This window comes from Carcharodon carcharias, chromosome 7 (assembly GCF_017639515.1).
Source record: "Carcharodon carcharias isolate sCarCar2 chromosome 7, sCarCar2.pri, whole genome shotgun sequence".
NCBI classification, from domain to species: Eukaryota; Metazoa; Chordata; class Chondrichthyes; order Lamniformes; family Lamnidae; genus Carcharodon; species Carcharodon carcharias.
The window spans coordinates 156,927,755-156,946,424 of record NC_054473.1 but is presented as its reverse complement, the minus strand read 5'-3'; the positions used below and the strand labels follow the sequence as shown (position 1 = coordinate 156,946,424).

Sequence of the window (18,670 nt, the reverse complement as noted above, 5' to 3'; positions counted from 1 at the left end):
CATGAGGTGCATTTGTAGAATTATGTCGATCTTCAGTTGTTTCAATTTTCCATTACTACAGGGTAGATATTTCTTTTCATTTCCTGTTTCAACACAGTACAGGCTGCCATCGGTCTCTTCAGATACTGTTTGCCACCTGCAGCCGCACATCAGAATGATGTCAGTCTTTTACCACCATTTTCTGCTGTGCAACTATTTACATTTTTCTATAAGGCCCACTTGTTTGAAAATTTCTGTTTACTTTTAAGCTTTTCTACCCATCACTTCATATTGAGCTGGCCCAATGCTACATCACGGCCTCATGGTATGGCTAGTGTGCATTGAGAGCACATGCCTGTCCACGTCATTTCAGGTCTTGTCAGAATAAAGCTATTATTTTTCTCATTTTAGAGGTTATTTGTGTAAGCCCATAAAATGAGGGAACCAGAAGCACCATGAGATTCAATTTTTAAAAAAAACCTTTGGTTGACATGGTCCCAATAGCTCTCAAACCATTCAGCCTTGGGATTTGTGCACCCGACATTGCTTAGTGCTTTCTGTTCTGTAAACCATGGTGTATCCTCTTTATAAATTCAAGACAGGTCAGTGCAGGAAGTATGGAATGTTTTTCTTTTGCAGGAGGAATTCAGTCACCCAGTGGCAAGCCTGACGCTAACTGTGGAGGAAGTTATCAATGTTCGGAAAGTCTTAGTTAAAGCTGAAATGGAAAAGTTTCTGCAAAACAAGGATCTGTACAACAACCTGAAAAAGGGAAAGGTACATGTCTTGTGCACTTTTCGCAGTTCTGTAATCATGTTGTTTATTGTTCGATTCCTACTTGCTTTTTTTCTCTCTCTCGGTCTCTCATTTCTGTCAAACCATTCTCCCAACTATTCAATCAGCACCATGTCATCTCCAGCGATTTAGGAGCAGGGGCCGGTGGCTTTTAGCTTCACACATCAATTCTGTCTTGTCTTAATTAAAGAGTGATACACATCTCAATCACAAGTGAGAAAGGCACCATGCCAGCATTTCCTCAGGCTGAAGTACGGTACTAGTTGGAAACCCAGCTAACATGTACACTGGAGCAACATTCATTGCTGAGGTTGAAACTGCAATTGTTACTGAAAATGAGGAGGGGGAATCTTAAACTGACTTCAGAACCTTTGTCCTTTGCATTTTCCCACCCGTGAACAAAGATCTTGTGCTAAACAACTACTTTGCAATTTCCAGCAAACTGGACTAATACCCCCACTCAGAGTGGGAGTGTTAGAAAATATCGGAAAGTATATCCATTACAAATAGTGAGGATTCTATTCGTTTGGATGTGAATTTTAAATAGGTTATCCTAGATTTCCGTGTTTTTATCTCGTTTAACTTTTAAAACATAGTCCCGATTTGCATGTCCAAACAAGATGCAAAATGCCATTGTTTTCCATGCAGATGTTTCCAATCTTCACATCCAGTGAGGACATTACCTATACACATCTGGGAATATATTTTCATCTTTGTATAAAATTATTTTCCTGGGTAAATTTATAATGACAGTACTGCAATTGAATAGAATTCATCTTTACATACACTGGAAAATATGCCCCCAGCTCTTAAAATATTCCAGAGTAGTTACTTGGCATGAGTTTATTTGTAGCTAGGGTTATGAAAACATGAAGAAATGAATACTTTACACTATGAGCTCTTTCTTCTCTTTTCCCCCTTGGGTTCTCCTGCAGTCCCGGTTTATCTGCTTTGTGCTTTAGGGTCACAAATGAAGATGGTCAACAATGCTGAAATGTTTCATGCATTGCATTTTATAGATGTATTTTGTAAAATGGAATCTTATGTTACATCCTTTTGGTTTTAGGGGGTTCTATCATCTTACCTTTGCTCTTTGCCTTGCAGGTGTGTTGCTGTTGTAAAGTGAAGTTCCCCTTGTTCTCATGGCCCTTGGCATGTTTATTTTGTAAAAGGTAACTTGGTTAACAAAAACAGTTTTCCCTTTATCTGTATTTTTTTAAACTGAAAATGTGCTAGTTAACAATTACATCAAAATGCCTGAATATGCTGTCTGTTCCAGTTAATCCACCAATTCAGTCAGGACCAGGACTATCCTGGAAAGAATGGAGTATTGTAAAGCTATAAAGGAACAGACGAGACTCAGATTCCCCTCCTTTATATATGGAAACACACTGAGCAGTGTATTTTATGGGAGACTTTCTGGGTCACACAAAATAAGAGCACAATTACATTCCAGAAAGATTTTTGCTTTCTGCAAAACATCTTTAAAAAAAAATTACAAACCTCAAATGCTAGATGCATGCTTTATTTTTTTTCTAGATTTAGCCATCTTTGGCACATTAAGAAGTTTCTTTATGTTAAATAAATGCTAATTGTTTTTATAAAATTTGATTACAGTTTATCTAATACGTCAAGATATTAAATTAATGTATATTTGTAGATTACATTATTTTTAAATACAGCCTAAAGATCCAATGCTAGAACTTGCCAAATATATGTCAAACAACTGCAGTGTAAAGATGTTGTCTTTTAGTTACAACGCTGGGCACTTGAGTATGTTGATCCCAGACTTACAGCAAATTTGACAAGGTTATTAAAATAAATACATGAAAAATAGCCCAAAGGCCTTTGCCATATTAATAAATATTGTTAGTTTAGAATAATTTACTTTCTTGTACTCTTCCTGTGATTTTAAAAACGCACCTACTTTCTTTCTCTTCAGATCAGTTTGTGGATTTTGCAATTTAAAGGTAAGAGCTGTTGCAAAAGTTACTTGATAAAGAATTCCATAAACACTTTACCACAGTAATCTGATCCATGAAATCTTAATCCACATATTTTCCAATGAAATCCTTCTGGCTCAACAATGTGTGACACTTTGCAGATTGGTTGTTAACACTGCAATATCTAGAGAGACTAAAAGCCCTAAAACTACTGGGAAAATAGAATAAACAGTGTACCCTTAAAACAGGAGAAGAATGTCTCCTGACTCAGTCATCACTTGGTTATCTGATCATCTTTATGTGAATCCTGGGGCAGTAAATGTTTGCTCATGCACATGTGTGTTGCAACCTCAATTTTCCTGAACAATAGACCTGATTAGGAAGTAAGTGACAATTCATGATTTTTGCCAGTAATGAGAGTGTGGAGGCCTAGGCAGCCTTGAAACTTCATAAAGAATCAACAATTAATTTCAAAGTAACATGGACAAAGGTATGAGTTGATCTAATACAGACTTGTCCAGTGTACGGCCCATGGGCCAAACACGGCCTGCAAAGCCCCTCTAGAGTAGTTTTCAAAATGCGAGTAAAACAGGAAGATGGATGGAAGATTCTACATGGAGTTGCTCCTCCAATCACAGGCCAATTCTCTCTTGCGTTTGTTGCTGATAGGTGGTGAGGTCGGGACCTAGGGAGCATGACCCAGGGAACGGAGGTTTCGAAGAGCGTAGACAAGGGAGCGGAGGTGCTGGGGAGTGTGGAAAAAGGAGCAGACGTGCCGGAGAGCATGGATAAGGGAGTGGGGTCTAGGTGTCCGCCAGAGCGGGGCTCAGACGAGCCGGAGTGAAGTTCAGGCGTCCTGGGGAGCGGGACCTAGGTGGCCCAGAGCGGGGCTGAGGCATCCAGTGCGGGACCCAGGTGGTGAGGCAGCTGGAGTGGGGCTCAGGCAAGGTTGAGTGGGGGCCAGGCGAGAGCAGGAGCAGTGTCGAATGGCATCTGAGAAAATGAGTAACTGGAGACTGTATGAGAGAGAGTGTGAGGCGGGGTGTTGGGAGAGAGTGTGAGGCGGGGTGTTGGGAGAGAGTGTGAGGCGGGGTGTTGAGAGAGAGTGTGAGGCGGGGTGTTAGAGTGTGTGAGGCGGGGTGTTAGAGTGTGTGAGGCGGGGTGTTAGAGTGTGTGAGGCGGGGTGTTGAGAGAGAGTGTGAGGCGGGGTGTTGAGAGAGAGTGTGAGGCGGGGTGTTAGAGAGTGTGAGGCGGAGTGTTAGAGAGTGTGAGGCGGGGTGTTAGAGAGTGTGAGGCGGGGTGTTAGAGAGAGTGTGAGGCGGGGTGTTAGAGAGAGTGTGAGGCGGGGTGTTAGAGAGAGTGTGAGGCGGGGTGTTAGAGAGAGTGTGAGGCGGGGTGTTGGGAGAGAGTGTGAGGTGGGGTGTTGAGAGAGAGTGTGAGGCGGGGTGTTAGAGAGTGTGAGGCGGGGTGTTAGAGAGTGTGAGGCGGAGTGTTAGAGAGTGTGAGGCGGGGTGTTAGAGAGTGTGAGGCGGGGTGTTAGAGAGAGGGTGAGGCGGGGTGTTAGATAGAGAGGGTGAGGCGGGGTGTTGAGAGAGAGTGTGAGGCGGGGTGTTGAGAGAGAGTGTGAGGCAGGGTGTTAGAGAGAGAGTGTGAGGCGGGGTGTTGAGAGAGAGTGTGAGGAGGGGTGTTGAGAGAGAGTGTGAGGCAGGGTGTTGAGAGAGAGTGTGAGGCAGGGTGTTGAGAGAGAGTGTGAGGCGGGGTGTTAGAGAGTGTGAGGCGGGGTGTTAGAGAGTGTGAGGCGGGGTGTTAGAGAGTGTGAGGCGGGGTGTTAGAGAGTGTGAGGTGGGGTGTTGAGAGAGAGTGTGAGGTGGGGTGTTGAGAGAGAGTGTGAGGCGGGGTGTTAGAGAGTGTGAGGTGGGGTGTTAGAGAGTGTGAGGCGGGGTGTTGAGAGAGAGTGTGAGGCGGGGTGTTGAGAGAGAGTGTGAGGCGGGGTGTTGAGAGAGAGTGTGAGGCGGGGTGTTGAGAGAGAGTGTGAGGCGGGGTGTTGAGAGAGAGTGTGAGGCGGGGTGTTGAGAGAGACTGTGAGGCGGGGTGTTGAGAGACTGTGAGGCGGGGTGTTAGAGAGAGACTGTGAGGCGGGGTGTTAGAGAGAGAAGGTGAGGCGGGGTGTTGGAGAGAGAGGGTGAGGCGGGGTGTTGGAGAGAGAGGGTGAGGCGGGGTGTTGAGAGAGAGTGTGAGGCGGGGTGTTGAGAGAGAGTGTGAGGCGGGGTGTTGAGAGAGAGTGTGAGGCGGGGTGTTGGAGAGTGTGAGGCGGGGTGTTGGAGAGTGTGAGGCGGGGTGTTGAGAGAGAGTGTGAGGCGGGGTGTTGAGAGAGAGGGTGAGGCGGGGTGTTGAGAGAGAGGGTGAGGCAGGGTGTTAGAGAGTGTGAGGCGGGGTGTTGAGAGAGAGTGTAAGGCGGGGTGTTAGAGAGTGTAAGGCGGGGTGTTAGAGAGTGTAAGGCGGGGTGTTAGAGAGTGTGAGGCGGGGTGTTGAGAGAGAGTGTGAGGCGGGGTGTTAGAGAGGGTGAGGCGGGGTGTGAGAGAGAGTGTGAGGCGGGGTGTTGAGAGAGAGTGTGAGGCGGGGTGTTGAGAGAGAGTGTGAGGCGGGGTGTTGAGAGAGAGTGTGAGGCGGGGTGTTGAGAGAGAGTGTGAGGCGGGGTGTTGAGAGAGAGGGTGAGGCGGGGTGTTGAGAGAGAGGGTGAGGCGGGGTGTTGAGAGAGAGGGTGAGGCGGGGTGTTGAGAGAGAGGGTGAGGCGGGGTGTTGAGAGAGAGGGTGAGGCGGGGTGTTGAGAGAGAGGGTGAGGCGGGGTGTTAGAGAGAGAGGGTGAGGCGGGGTGTTAGAGAGAGAGGGTGAGGCGGGGTGTTGAGAGAGAGTGTGAGGCGGGGTGTTGGAGAGAGAAGGTGAGGCGGGGTGTTGGAGAGAGAGGGTGAGGCGGGGTGTTGGAGAGAGAGTGTGAGGCGGGGTGTTGGAGAGAGAAGGTGAGGCGGGGTGTTGGAGAGAGAGGGTGAGGCGGGGTGTTGAGAGAGAGGGTGAGGCGGGGTGTTGAGAGAGAGGGTGAGGCGGGGTGTGAGAGAGAGTGTGAGGCGGGGTGTTGAGAGAGAGTGTGAGGCGGGGTGTTGAGAGAGAGTGTGAGGCGGGGTGTTGAGAGAGAGTGTGAGGCGGGGTGTTGAGAGAGAGTATGAGGCGGGGTGTTGAGAGAGAGTGTGAGGCGGGGTGTTGAGGGAGAGTGTGAGGCGGGGTGTTGAGGGAGAGTGTGCGGCGGGGTGTTAGAGAGTGTGAGGCGGGGTGTTAGAGAGTGTGAGGCGGGGTGTTGAGAGAGAGTGTGAGGCGGGGTGTTAGAGAGTGTGAGGTGGGGTGTTGAGAGAGAGGGTGAGGCGGGGTGTTGAGAGAGAGTGTGAGGTGGGGTGTTGAGAGAGAGGGTGAGGCGGGGTGTTGAGAGAGAGGGTGAGGCGGGGTGTTGAGAGAGAGGGTGAGGCGGGGTGTTGAGAGAGAGTGTGAGGCGGGGTGTTAGAGAGTGTGAGGCGGGGTGTTGAGAGAGAGTGTGAGGCGGGGTGTTGAGAGAGAGTGTGAGGCGGGGTGTTGAGAGAGAGTGTGAGGCGGGGTGTTGAGAGAGAGGGTGAGGCGGGGTGTTGAGAGAGAGGGTGAGGCGGGGTGTTGAGAGAGAGGGTGAGGCGGGGTGTTGAGAGAGAGGGTGAGGCGGGGTGTTGAGAGAGAGGGTGAGGCGGGGTGTTGAGAGAGAGGGTGAGGCGGGGTGTTGAGAGAGAGGGTGAGGCGGGGTGTTGAGAGAGAGGGTGAGGCGGGGTGTTGAGAGAGAGGGTGAGGCGGGGTGTTGAGAGAGAGTGTGAGGCGGGGTGTTGAGAGAGAGGGTGAGGCGGGGTGTTGAGAGAGAGGGTGAGGCGGGGTGTTGAGAGAGAGGGTGAGGCGGGGTGTTGAGAGAGAGTGTGAGGCGGGGTGTTGAGAGAGAGTGTGAGGCGGGGTGTTGAGAGAGAGTGTGAGGCGGGGTGTTGAGAGAGAGTGTGAGGCGGGGTGTTGAGAGAGAGTGTGAGGCGGGGTGTTGAGAGAGAGTGTGAGGCGGGGTGTTGAGAGAGAGTGTGAGGCGGGGTGTTGAGAGAGAGTGTGAGGCGGGGTGTTGAGAGAGAGTGTGAGGCGGGGTGTTGAGAGAGAGTGTGAGGCGGGGTGTTGAGAGAGAGTGTGAGGCGGGGTGTTGAGAGAGAGTGTGAGGCGGGGTGTTGAGAGAGAGTGTGAGGCGGGGTGTTGAGAGAGAGTGTGAGGCGGGGTGTTGAGAGAGAGTGTGAGGCGGGGTGTTGAGAGAGAGTGTGAGGCGGGGTGTTGAGAGAGAGTGTGAGGCGGGGTGTTGAGAGAGAGTGTGAGGCGGGGTGTTGAGAGAGAGGGTGAGGCGGGGTGTTGAGAGAGAGGGTGAGGCGGGGTGTTGAGAGAGAGGGTGAGGCGGGGTGTTGAGAGAGAGTGTGAGGCGGGGTGTTGAGAGAGAGTGTGAGGCGGGGTGTTGAGAGAGAGGGTGAGGCGGGGTGTGAGAGAGAGTGTGAGGCGGGGTGTTGAGAGAGAGGGTGAGGCGGGGTGTTGAGAGAGAGGGTGAGGCGGGGTGTTGAGAGAGAGGGTGAGGCGGGGTGTTGAGAGAGAGGGTGAGGCGGGGTGTTGAGAGAGAGGGTGAGGCGGGGTGTTGAGAGAGAGGGTGAGGCGGGGTGTTGAGAGAGAGGGTGAGGCGGGGTGTTGAGAGAGAGGGTGAGGCGGGGTGTTGAGAGAGAGGGTGAGGCGGGGTGTTGAGAGAGAGGGTGAGGCGGGGTGTTGAGAGAGAGTGTGAGGCGGGGTGTTGAGAGAGAGGGTGAGGCGGGGTGTTGAGAGAGAGGGTGAGGCGGGGTGTTGAGAGAGAGTGTGAGGCGGGGTGTTGAGAGAGAGTGTGAGGCGGGGTGTTGAGAGAGAGTGTGAGGCGGGGTGTTGAGAGAGAGTGTGAGGCGGGGTGTTGAGAGAGAGTGTGAGGCGGGGTGTTGAGAGAGAGTGTGAGGCGGGGTGTTGAGAGAGAGTGTGAGGCGGGGTGTTGAGAGAGAGTGTGAGGCGGGGTGTTGAGAGAGACTGTGAGGCGGGGTGTTGAGAGAGACTGTGAGGCGGGGTGTTAGAGAGAGACTGTGAGGCGGGGTGTTGGAGAGAGAAGGTGAGGCGGGGTGTTGGAGAGAGAGGGTGAGGCGGGGTGTTGGAGAGAGAGGGTGAGGCGGGGTGTTGAGAGAGAGGGTGAGGCGGGGTGTTGAGAGAGACTGTGAGGCGGGGTGTTGAGAGAGACTGTGAGGCGGGGTGTTAGAGAGAGACTGTGAGGCGGGGTGTTAGAGAGAGAAGGTGAGGCGGGGTGTTGGAGAGAGAGGGTGAGGCGGGGTGTTGGAGAGAGAGGGTGAGGCGGGGTGTTGAGAGAGAGGGTGAGGCGGGGTGTTGAGAGAGAGGGTGAGGCGGGGTGTTGAGAGAGAGGGTGAAGCGGGGTGTTGAGAGAGAGGGTGAGGCGGGGTGTTGAGAGAGAGGGTGAGGCGGGGTGTGAGAGAGAGTGTGAGGCGGGGTGTTGAGAGAGAGTGTGAGGCGGGGTGTTGAGAGAGAGTGTGAGGCAGGGTGTTGAGAGAGAGTGTGAGGCGGGGTGTTGAGAGAGAGTGTGAGGCGGGGTGTTGAGAGAGAGTGTGAGGCGGGGTGTTGAGAGAGAGTGTGAGGCGGGGTGTTGAGAGAGAGTGTGAGGCGGGGTGTTAGAGAGTGTGAGGCGGGGTGTTAGAGAGTGTGTGGCGGGGTGTTGAGAGAGAGTGTGAGGCGGGGTGTTAGAGAGAGTGTGAGGCGGGGTGTTGAGAGAGAGGGTGAGGCGGGGTGTTGAGAGAGAGTGTGAGGCGGGGTGTTGAGAGAGAGTGTGAGGCGGGGTGTTGAGAGAGAGGGTGAGGCGGGGTGTTGAGAGAGAGGGTGAGGCGGGGTGTTGAGAGAGAGGGTGAGGCGGGGTGTTGAGAGAGAGGGTGAGGCGGGGTGTTGAGAGAGAGGGTGAGGCGGGGTGTTGAGATAGAGTGTGAGGCGGGGTGTTGAGAGAGAGTGTGAGGCGGGGTGTTGAGAGAGAGTGTGAGGCGGGGTGTTGAGAGAGAGTGTGAGGCGGGGTGTTGAGAGAGAGTGTGAGGCGGGGTGTTGAGAGAGAGTGTGAGGCGGGGTGTTGAGAGAGAGTGTGAGGCGGGGTGTTGAGAGAGAGTGTGAGGCGGGGTGTTGAGAGAGAGGGTGAGGCGGGGTGTTGAGAGAGAGGGTGAGGGCGGGGTGTTGAGAGAGAGGGTGAGGCAGGGTGTTAGGGAGTGTGAGGCGGGGTGTTAGAGAGTGTGAGGCGGGGTGTTGAGAGAGAGTGTGAGGCGGGGTGTTGAGATAGAGTGTGAGGCGGGGTGTTGAGAGAGAGTGTGAGGCGGGGTGTTGAGAGAGAGTGTGAGGCGGGGTGTTGAGAGAGAGTGTGAGGCGGGGTGTTGAGAGAGAGGGTGAGGCGGGGTGTTGAGAGAGAGGGTGAGGCGGGGTGTTGAGAGAGAGGGTGAGGCGGGGTGTTGAGAGAGAGTGTGAGGCGGGGTGTTGAGAGAGAGGGTGAGGCGGGGTGTTGAGAGAGAGGGTGAGGCGGGGTGTTGAGAGAGAGTGTGAGGCGGGGTGTTGAGAGAGAGTGTGAGGCGGGGTGTTGGAGAGAGAAGGTGAGGCGGGGTGTTGGAGAGAGAGGGTGAGGCGGGGTGTTGGAGAGAGAGGGTGAGGCGGGGTGTTGGAGAGAGAGGGTGAGGTGGGGTGTTGAGAGAGAGGGTGAGGCGGGGTGTTGAGAGAGAGTGTGAGGCGGGGTGTTGAGAGAGAGTGTGAGGCGGGGTGTTGAGAGAGAGTGTGAGGCGGGGTGTTAGAGAGTGTGAGGTGGGGTGTTGAGAGGGTTGTTATGGAGTGTGTGCGGTGGGGTTGTATGAGTCAGTGTGGGGGGTTGTGTGTGTCAGTGTGGGGGGCTGTGTGGGGTGTTGTGTGAGTCAGTGTAGGGGGTTGTGTGAGTCAGTGTGGGGGGTTGTGTGAGGCGGGTGTGTGGGGTTGTGTGAGGCGGGTTTGGGGTGTTGTGTGAGGCGGGTGTGGGGATTGTGTGAGGCGGGTGTGTGGGGATTGTGTGAGGCGGGTGTGTGGGGATTGTGTGAGGCGGGTGTGTGGGGATTGTGTGAGGCGGGTGTGTGGGGTTGTGTGAGGCGGGTGTGTGGGGTTCTGTGAGGCGGGTGTGTGGGGTTCTGTGAGGCGGGTGTGGGGGGCTGTGAAAGAGTGTGGGGAGGGAGAGAGTGTGGGGGAGAGTGTGCAGGCACAGTCTGTCCATAAGTCTGTCTCACTCCCAGTATCAGGGTTCTTATTCACCGTCACTGACACACCAACATGCACTCTCATACACTCTCTCACAGTGAGTGAGTGAGCACCCTGAGACTGGGAGTGAGCCGGACACACACAAACACACACTCACCCTATTATTACTCATTGTTTTTTTTTATCAGCAAGGTATTTCTTTTCATATCTCAGTTTTATTTTGAAATTCATGTTTATTGTTGTGTCAAAGTTTATCCTTTGAAATTTGCTCATCAGCCCCTAGAGTGAGATGTGCCCCCGACCCACCAAAGGTTGGACAAGCCTGATTTAACTCATCTAAGATGGTATTCATTCCAGCTATTGTAGAGCTACTGCTTCTAGCAATAAACAAAATTCTTCAAGTTGACTGGCTGATTATCTGGTGCTTATGCAATGGTATTTTAATTTGTATTTGCATCTTTATTTACCCAGGATAACTCCCTCTCCAGCTAAAGGACATCCTTATGCAACTGGCTATAACAGGGGGGCAATTAGATTCCTGACATCCCTCAATATGTTGATATTCATAAATAGTGCATTTGATTGGTTGAGAGTGGTAGACTGATTCATAATCAATAATTACCATTAGAAAGTACAGGTTTGACATTTTGGACAATATTTATAAAAGGTTTGCAAATGCAAATAGTAGAAAGGAAGAGTCATTGGTTTTGTTGGGCAGATGAAATAAAAGGGAATAAAATTTAGTGGGTTGTCTTATTCAGTTTTTGGCTGAGGCTTATTTGAATTGAAATATACTTCTAGATTTGAGAGGCTTTTTTTATAATGTCCTTACAAAAAGAATTTGCATTTATAAATTGAAATTATTCATAGCAGTGTGAAGTACACCAGGGTTATTGGCGCAGCAGACTAACAATTTTGTACATGATGTGCCTTTTAATGGGCATGTTGCTATGATCAGACAGCTAAATTAGTATCAGTCCTCTTGCAATATGTGTGCACAATTTATTGGCTTGTTCTAATATACGAAAAGTCTTATAATTGCCCACACATATACTCCTTACACAGAAAGTGCTTGTGCAGCTGCTGTTGTAGATTGAATTGGTTTAGGCAACTTTGTTCTTCCTTACTTATTACACAAGACAGAACTTCATTCTGCACTTGTGATTTTCATATAAAATCACTCTTGCACAAAGGACCAAGATCTCAGCTGAACATTTTTCTTTCCTTTCTTCCACCGTGGCCATAAATGCTGAGTATATGCAGGTTAATGGAAACAGTGACATGCCTATAACAGAACTATAAAAATTAACTACGTATATTTTCTACAGATCAAGATTCCTTCCAAGAAACTTGCTCATATACCGGTTTACACTGTGGGTTTTGAAACTATTCCGGAAACCAGTCAGACAAAAGCAGCTCAGACCAAAGGATGTTTCCAATCTCAGTAAGTATCTGGACTATCTGTGAAACTTGGATGTTGAATTTTTCCTTAGATTGAACTTCATTTTAGTGAGGTATTAAATATATAACTGCAGCAACAATGTATTTAATTTATTCAGCACAGTTGCCAGCACTAAGGCAGATGATGTTGTGCCAGCAGAAGTAGACAATCTTGATGATGGATTAGATACGGGATTTGAAATTGAGCTTGGAGTCACAGAGGATGGAGAGGCTGTTCACCAGTGGCATAAGACTGAATAAGCAGTTTGTGTATATGGTTTTACTTGCCACTGTGGCATGTAATATCAGACTGTTAGTATGTTTCATGCCATTCATATCAGTGCTACAGGATCTGTGGTTACGATGCAGTTGCTGCAATTTTAATGGCATGCTGAACCACAGTTAGCTAATGGAAAATAATTGCTTTATAAGAATCTGCATAACTTTTGGAAAATACAAGATGTTACAGGAACTGCTGTATATAGAATTTTAATTATTTTTGGTTCAATTTTGAAAAGTGCGTGCAATTATATGTTCCAGCAGTTTTGTCAGTGGGCCACTGGGTGAAACAGTCTGCCATTGGGAAAAGTGGAAATAGGATAAACTGCGTAAAATTGTTTTGTAAGACTTGCTCAGCAGTGCCCACTAATAAAGTTTCCTTATCACAGAAAGAGTCTTAGAACTGGGAGTTCTCCAATAGTTGAATTGTGCAACGTGGAGAAAGGCTACTAAACAATAAAACTAAAACAATTAGAACTTCAAAATGTTCCAGGATACTTCTCCAGAAGGCATATAGAAAATATAGATTGATCCAGGAAAGAACTTAAGAGGCCTGACGAAAAACCTGGGAGTATTTTTAAAGGAGAATAACTTTTTAGAGAGACGGAGAGTTTTAAGAAAGGAATAGGAAGAACCCAGGCAATTGAAAATGCTGCTACCAATTATGTGGTAAAGAGGCTGGAGTCAGTGGAACAGTAGGTTCAAGGGGGAGTGGATATAAGACTAGGGGAGTATGCAAAGGTGGATGGGGCAAAATCATGGAAGGATTTAAAAATGATTTTAAACTTGCGGCCATGGGACAGGGCGTCAATATAAGTCATGGCGGACAGTGCAAAATAGGATATGTGTAGCAGAGTTCTGAAGTATTAAAGTTATTTCTTAACTTGGATCTCCATTTCCAAATGCCATCATCATGACCTACCTGTGGACAACTGCATTAATTCAGAATGATTTACTTTTAGAAGTGCAGGAAAAAGTTATTTGCTAAACTTGAGAAAATAATTTCTCGTGATCTAGGATGTTCTCTGGCCCTTACATTTGTGAATAGGAAAAAGTAAAGGAAAGAGCCTAAATTTGCAAGAAGTTATGAAAAGAGTCATTTCTGTTGGACTCTAGCAATACTTATTTCTTTTAGTTGAATGGGGTACCATTGACATTAATACTAGACATATAGGTTGCTAGATACTATTCTACCCTTAGATCACTGTACTGCTGTAAGTAACTCAAAAAACTTATAATTAAGATTAAATAGATTAAGTTCAAGTTGCCACTAAAATACAGCTTAATTCTGATAGCTAGGTATGGCAACATTATCATGAGTTGTAAAGGACTCCAATATTTTGGTAAATAAACCCCTTTGGCTTTTATATATATTTTAGACTTTTGGTATGAGCATGATGTATTTTAAATTAGTGTGCTAGTGAGGGACTACCTGACTGTTTGGCACTTGACTCTTCAAATGATCTTCTTGGCCCCATTGGTGTTTCAGATCTCTGAAGAGTCTCAGTAACCGGTCAGTGGAACAAGAATTTCCTCACCTTTACACACACGGCTGTAGCTTCAAAGAAGTTTGTGCTGAGTGCGCAAAATTTGTTGCCGACGTCATCAATTCAAGTCGTAAAAGTGTGGACCGTCTGAATAATACTCCCATGAGGAAAGCCCAGTCTATGTATGCAAATTCAAAAAGATCCTGAAGAAAGAAAGAGCAAGAATTAATTGTATTATGATCACCACATGATGCCAGCCAAAGCTGTCGGCAGTCACGCTGCACGTGCTGATGTTAGTTCCTAAAAGAACAATATGCAATGCTTCAAAGAAGTGCCCATGTCACCTGATCTCCTGTAGGCGTGACAAATGTGAGGACTAAGGACACAAAAGAGTCAGGTGTTTGTGGCGGTCACATCATAAGGATTAACATTTTCTTGTTAAAATGCTTTCGCATTGATGCATGACTCTCAGTTACTGCAGAAACAAGGCAAAATGAGGATGCTCCAAATGAGTTCTTGGGCTTTGAGGCTTGGCTTTTGAAATGTGGGCGAAACCTGAAAGTTTCATCCATTGCTGGTAACCAGCTCTAAAAGTTGAGACAGGGCGATTGGCGGAGATGTACAGATTTTGAGAGTTTGAAACTCAGCCATCTTGACAGGGGCAAGAGGCTTGGTCAGCTTAGAATGCAAAAAATTTTAAATTTATTTTTTCATTATTTTGAATGATTCCATTAATATTTATTTTTCTTTTGTTTGCTTTATACAATCTCCTGTGGGCTTCACTATGCTATGTTTTCTATGTTTCCTTGCTCCTGAAGCACCTGCTGCTAATCTTTCAATTCCAATACATTGGATACTTTATTATGGTCTACACTGAGTGCAAATTTTAAGATTCTCTCAATGTTACACATCCAAAACTACTCTAATGTCTCTTAAACGCTATGGGTTCAACCACAGGTTTTACTTTAAGTGGGTTTTATTGTAATTCTCGAATAACTGTCCTTGTCTTAATCATCATTACCTGCTAACTTAGACACTGGGGGGTCACGTTTATGTGTACTGTGTCATGATTTTGCATGAGGTTCACCACAACAGAAAAAGCACCAAGAGTTCATTTTGTTTTAGTGTAGCCTAAAATGATTTGTTATTCCTAGCTGTGTTGCATCTCTGTAAACATACTGTAAATCAAATAGCTTTGAATTTTACTCCTATGATACCTGAAAAGAGATCAAGCAACGTTAGTTGGAATTCAAAATGCGATATTATATTTGGTCCTCTTACTTAAGTTACCAGAGTTAACAGTCCTATTGAACAGCAGAAAAATTTTAATTTTCCTTTGTGCAGTTATCTGACTGGCTGCAATGCCCATTATAAATATATATATATTGCTGTAGCACTTTCGCTCCACTTAATGGGCTTTGTAATTGTAAGGTAGTAAGGAATCTTCTAAAATCACTTTGTCTTTGTATGTTAGCAATTGCCTCATAAATCTACAGATATATTTGGACAAGCGTATATCAGGGGTATCTGATGTTATGAGTTATATAAAGCAGCACTTACATGATATAGTAACAATGGAAAAGGTGTCATAACTGCCTTGAATATCTTACCAATACTTAGCTGGATCTTTTGTATTGATATTCCAGAGCTTCACCGTAGTTTGGAATGGGTACTAATACTGGTGATGCTATAAATAGAAATTATTTAGCTCACAGAATGTTACAAAATTAAAACATGACAGATTCAACTGATATCATAAACCTAAAGTTCCCAAGTGCTTTTGTAAAGTCATCTGATTCGAGAAATCACAGTACCAGTGTAATACGGCGCCCCAGCTATTGGGGTTTGGTTGTTTTCTTTACTTTACGTTCTGCATAGCTGAGCCCCATTTTGGCCTTTCTTGTGTTTACCGCATTCAGGCAACATACATAATGGAAAGCAATGATTATCATGTTTGCAATATTCTGCCAGGATATTCACCACCTGTAATCATCTAAGTAAACAGCTAATGGAGAATGGGAACTCCAAACTTAGGGAGAAAGTTAAACATTCAAATTATAGGCATAGCTGTTGTTATTGCAAACCTAGAACTATTTTAAAGCTCCCCCTTCTCATGACTTGACTTTTTTATTGACAGATAACAAGAGCAAATAGTGAACAGGCCACAGACTGAATTGAATTGAAATTTCAATGATTAAGACATGAAAAAGCAGTTTCAATAAATGTGGAACACTGTATGTTTAACAGTTTATGAAGTTGCCTGATGCTGGCAGCTGAGCTTTTCAGAGGCCAGATTATTGGATAAAGATTGTAAGAGTGCCTTTGATTGTGATGAAATCTGTTTAGGAAAATTTTGGTACAGCTGCTATTGTACTGTTGAATGTATAAACGTATAGATCTAGCGCAGCTGGTATTTGTGTTATTGATCCTGCTCTGGCATAATGTTTCTTATTAGCATTTTTGCATGTTTAACCAAGATGATCCAGTACAACAAGTGTATGATGGGAGGCATTTAAAGGGCTCGAAGACTTCCTGATTAAGTACATTGCTGGGGTTTACTGTGGCCACCCTCCTGGATGCAATGCAAGCTATAGGGGAGCCACCAAGAGCACAGTAGCAAACTCAACAGAACATCACACCTTTAAGGATACACCTCCACAGGATAGAACGCACTGGCATGATCTGCATTATCAATAAAGCTGCTAAGTTAGATTTGAAGACCTGTCATATCTAGGAGTAAAACAGTTCTAACTAAGTCATCAGACATGCATATGAGTGCAGTTTCCCCATCCAGCTGTCCATTCAAAGCAATACTCTAACAGTCATAGAAATCCTGCAGGCATATGCATAGGGCAAAGCTGTTAGCTTCTGGTTAAGACATTGCACTGCAGTGAAAAAATTCACCTCACCAAAGGAATTTATGAAGAATAAAACTTGTGTTCAGTGCTGACAGTTTTCAGTATAAGCAATGAATATGACTATCAATACAGCTTCCCTGGGCTAATGGGTTGTGTGTTGTGTGTATAATGACTGGATTTCAGTCAAACAGAATGCTAAAAAATAATATTATGCAAATAAAGAAATAAACTTTTATGTTTGGGCCTGCTGTCCAATATGGAATGTAAAATTTATTTGGTATGTATATGTATTTTTTGTAAATATAAGTTCTATTTACTGCAGGATTAAATAAAACTGTGCAAACTGTCCAGCCACTTCTGGTCAATAATACTCAGTAACTTAAAGTTGTAAGCAAAAAATTGGAGACTTCATTGAGCACCTGTTTCTGTTAGCAATCAAGATGCTACAGAACATTAGCAATTACAAGTAAAGTATGGAAACTTTTATTAACATTTTTTTTAAAAAGCAGGAAAGTAAATATTTTTAAAAAATAAACATGCATTATAGGATATGAAGGTTATTAATGGGTACTCAAAACAGTATAAACATCAAATAAAGGGGCTCTTTTGAAATATAAAGTGAGGACAGAGGCCTGAATGTCAGTGTTTAATGTTGTTCACTTATATTCCACTTAAAACAACTGTCAGAGTTTCACACTGACAGGATTTTGAGGCCTTAGTCCACAAGTCACTGCTCAATAAAGTCAACATGGTCAGGCCCTATCCCCCTGATGCCATTCCTGCTAGAGTCGATCGTGGTAACTGCATACAGGAATTCTCATAAGAACAGAAATTCTCATCTACAGCAGCTTGAATCACTCAAGTTAGCAGCAAGATGGGGAAGGCAGTGATGTAGTAGTATTGTCACTGGACTAGTACTCCAGAGACCTAGGGTAATGATCTGGGGACCTAGGTTCATATCCCACCATGGAAGATGGTGAAATTTGAATTCAATAAAAAATCTGGGATTAAAACTCTAATGTTATAAAAACCCATTTGACTATTTCCAGCATTTTAATTTCTTATTTCCAGCATCTGCAGCATTTTATTTCTATTTTCTGCTCAGAATGTTGCTGATGGGAAATGAAAAGGGAGTAATGGATGACAGTGAAGGGAGGAGAGAGAGGAGGAAAGGATTGGGAGTGATGGGGAAATGAAAGAGTAGAGAGAGCATAAACTAATGGCAGTGCTTTGAAGTGGGAAAGAAATGAGAGTCCCACCATTAATTGAGAGGGAATGGAGAGGAAGTGTGCTATAATTAATGAAGGAAAGAAAGATAGCCAGATGACATGAACAAGATGGGTGCAGGTCGGAAGTCGGTGCCATAAATGAGGAGTGTGGGTACAAGAGAACAGTGCCCCCAAAAACTGAAGGGAGACCTAAGAGTGCCAGCAGGAACTGAGCTGAGAGCTGGGAGAGCCATTATAAATTGTAAGCGGAAAGAGTAAAGCACAACTCTGCTGCTGATTGGTACTAAGGAATTAAGGTGGACATTGTTGACAATTTAAGCCAAAGGGTATAATGAAAGTAACTTACTATTAACTTGACCTACACTATATATTTATAATTATTTCAGTGTTTTGTGTTGTGCTAATAATATAGAATTGATGAAAATTTTCGATCAAAACATCCAGAAATCACTGTATTTCAGTAATATTGGAGATGTCATGCCACTACAAGTAGATCTGTCTTTCAGTTTAGACTCAGTGCATTATAGTCTATTTATAGTGCAGTCCAAAGGTTTGTAGAACAGGGACCCTTTGATGGAGTTGGCAAGCTAATGCAACAATTGAGTCTGACAGCAATGATATTCATTCAGACCTTCCTCAGTCTACATCCATTGTGTGTATAGAGGTGCTCCAGTTACAGTGCATTACTGTTTGGTCAGAAAGGTAGGTGTGGACAAATCTGACTATAGAATTCTCAAAGTCATCGTCTACAGCAAACTGTAGTCTGGATATTGCAGCAGGTGGGTAAGTGTAACATTTTAATTACATATCAAAGGTCACCATGAAATCTTCCAATATGAGCGCAATGTTAATCCTAACACCAGGAAGTCATAGCCACTAACAGACTATGATGGTATTTTGATGGAACCTGTGGTTGCCAAGCTTGTGTTTTTTGAGACAGCCTCTTAATGAAAAGGAAAACTAAGAAAGAAAACTCTCACTCCCAGTTTCTCAGGAAACTAAAACTTCTGGGCAAACTGGAACTGGTTGAACTTATATAAATGGACAAAGAGCCACCTGAGCTCAGTAGAAGTTGATGAGTCCAGCGGTCCAGTACAGGCAAGCTAAAGATCACAGAGGCTCGATCCAAAAGCTGCAGCTGTTTCTCTTACTTGAATATAACATTAGTGGATTTACACCATCCAGACCAAGTTCAGGAGATTCTGTAGATGTGTGCCACTTTGGTGAAAACCGTGCCCATGGAACTCGGGTTGTTTGTGCGCTGCTGTTGGCTGGAGATAAGACTACATCCTGGAAGGAAAAGAGTGGAA

General features: G+C 46.0%; 1 protein-coding gene across 3 annotated transcripts in view; it reads left to right on the top strand.

Annotated features, from left to right (window-relative positions):
- spire2 (spire-type actin nucleation factor 2) overlaps positions 1-16,479 on the top strand; it is a 97,232-nt gene extending 80,753 nt beyond the window's left edge. For 2 of the 3 annotated variants that reach the window (XM_041192703.1, XM_041192705.1), the window contains 5 exons: positions 619-756; positions 1,879-1,946; positions 2,717-2,744; positions 11,396-11,511; positions 13,276-16,479. In XM_041192703.1, coding sequence (XP_041048637.1) covers positions 619-756; positions 1,879-1,946; positions 2,717-2,744; positions 11,396-11,511; positions 13,276-13,480 — 555 coding nt within the window. In that variant the 3' untranslated portion in view covers positions 13,481-16,479. The remainder of the gene's footprint in view (positions 1-618; positions 757-1,878; positions 1,947-2,716; positions 2,745-11,395; positions 11,512-13,275) is intronic. The other variant, XM_041192704.1, reaches the window with a different exon arrangement.
- Positions 16,480-18,670: the final 2,191 nt, after the last annotated feature.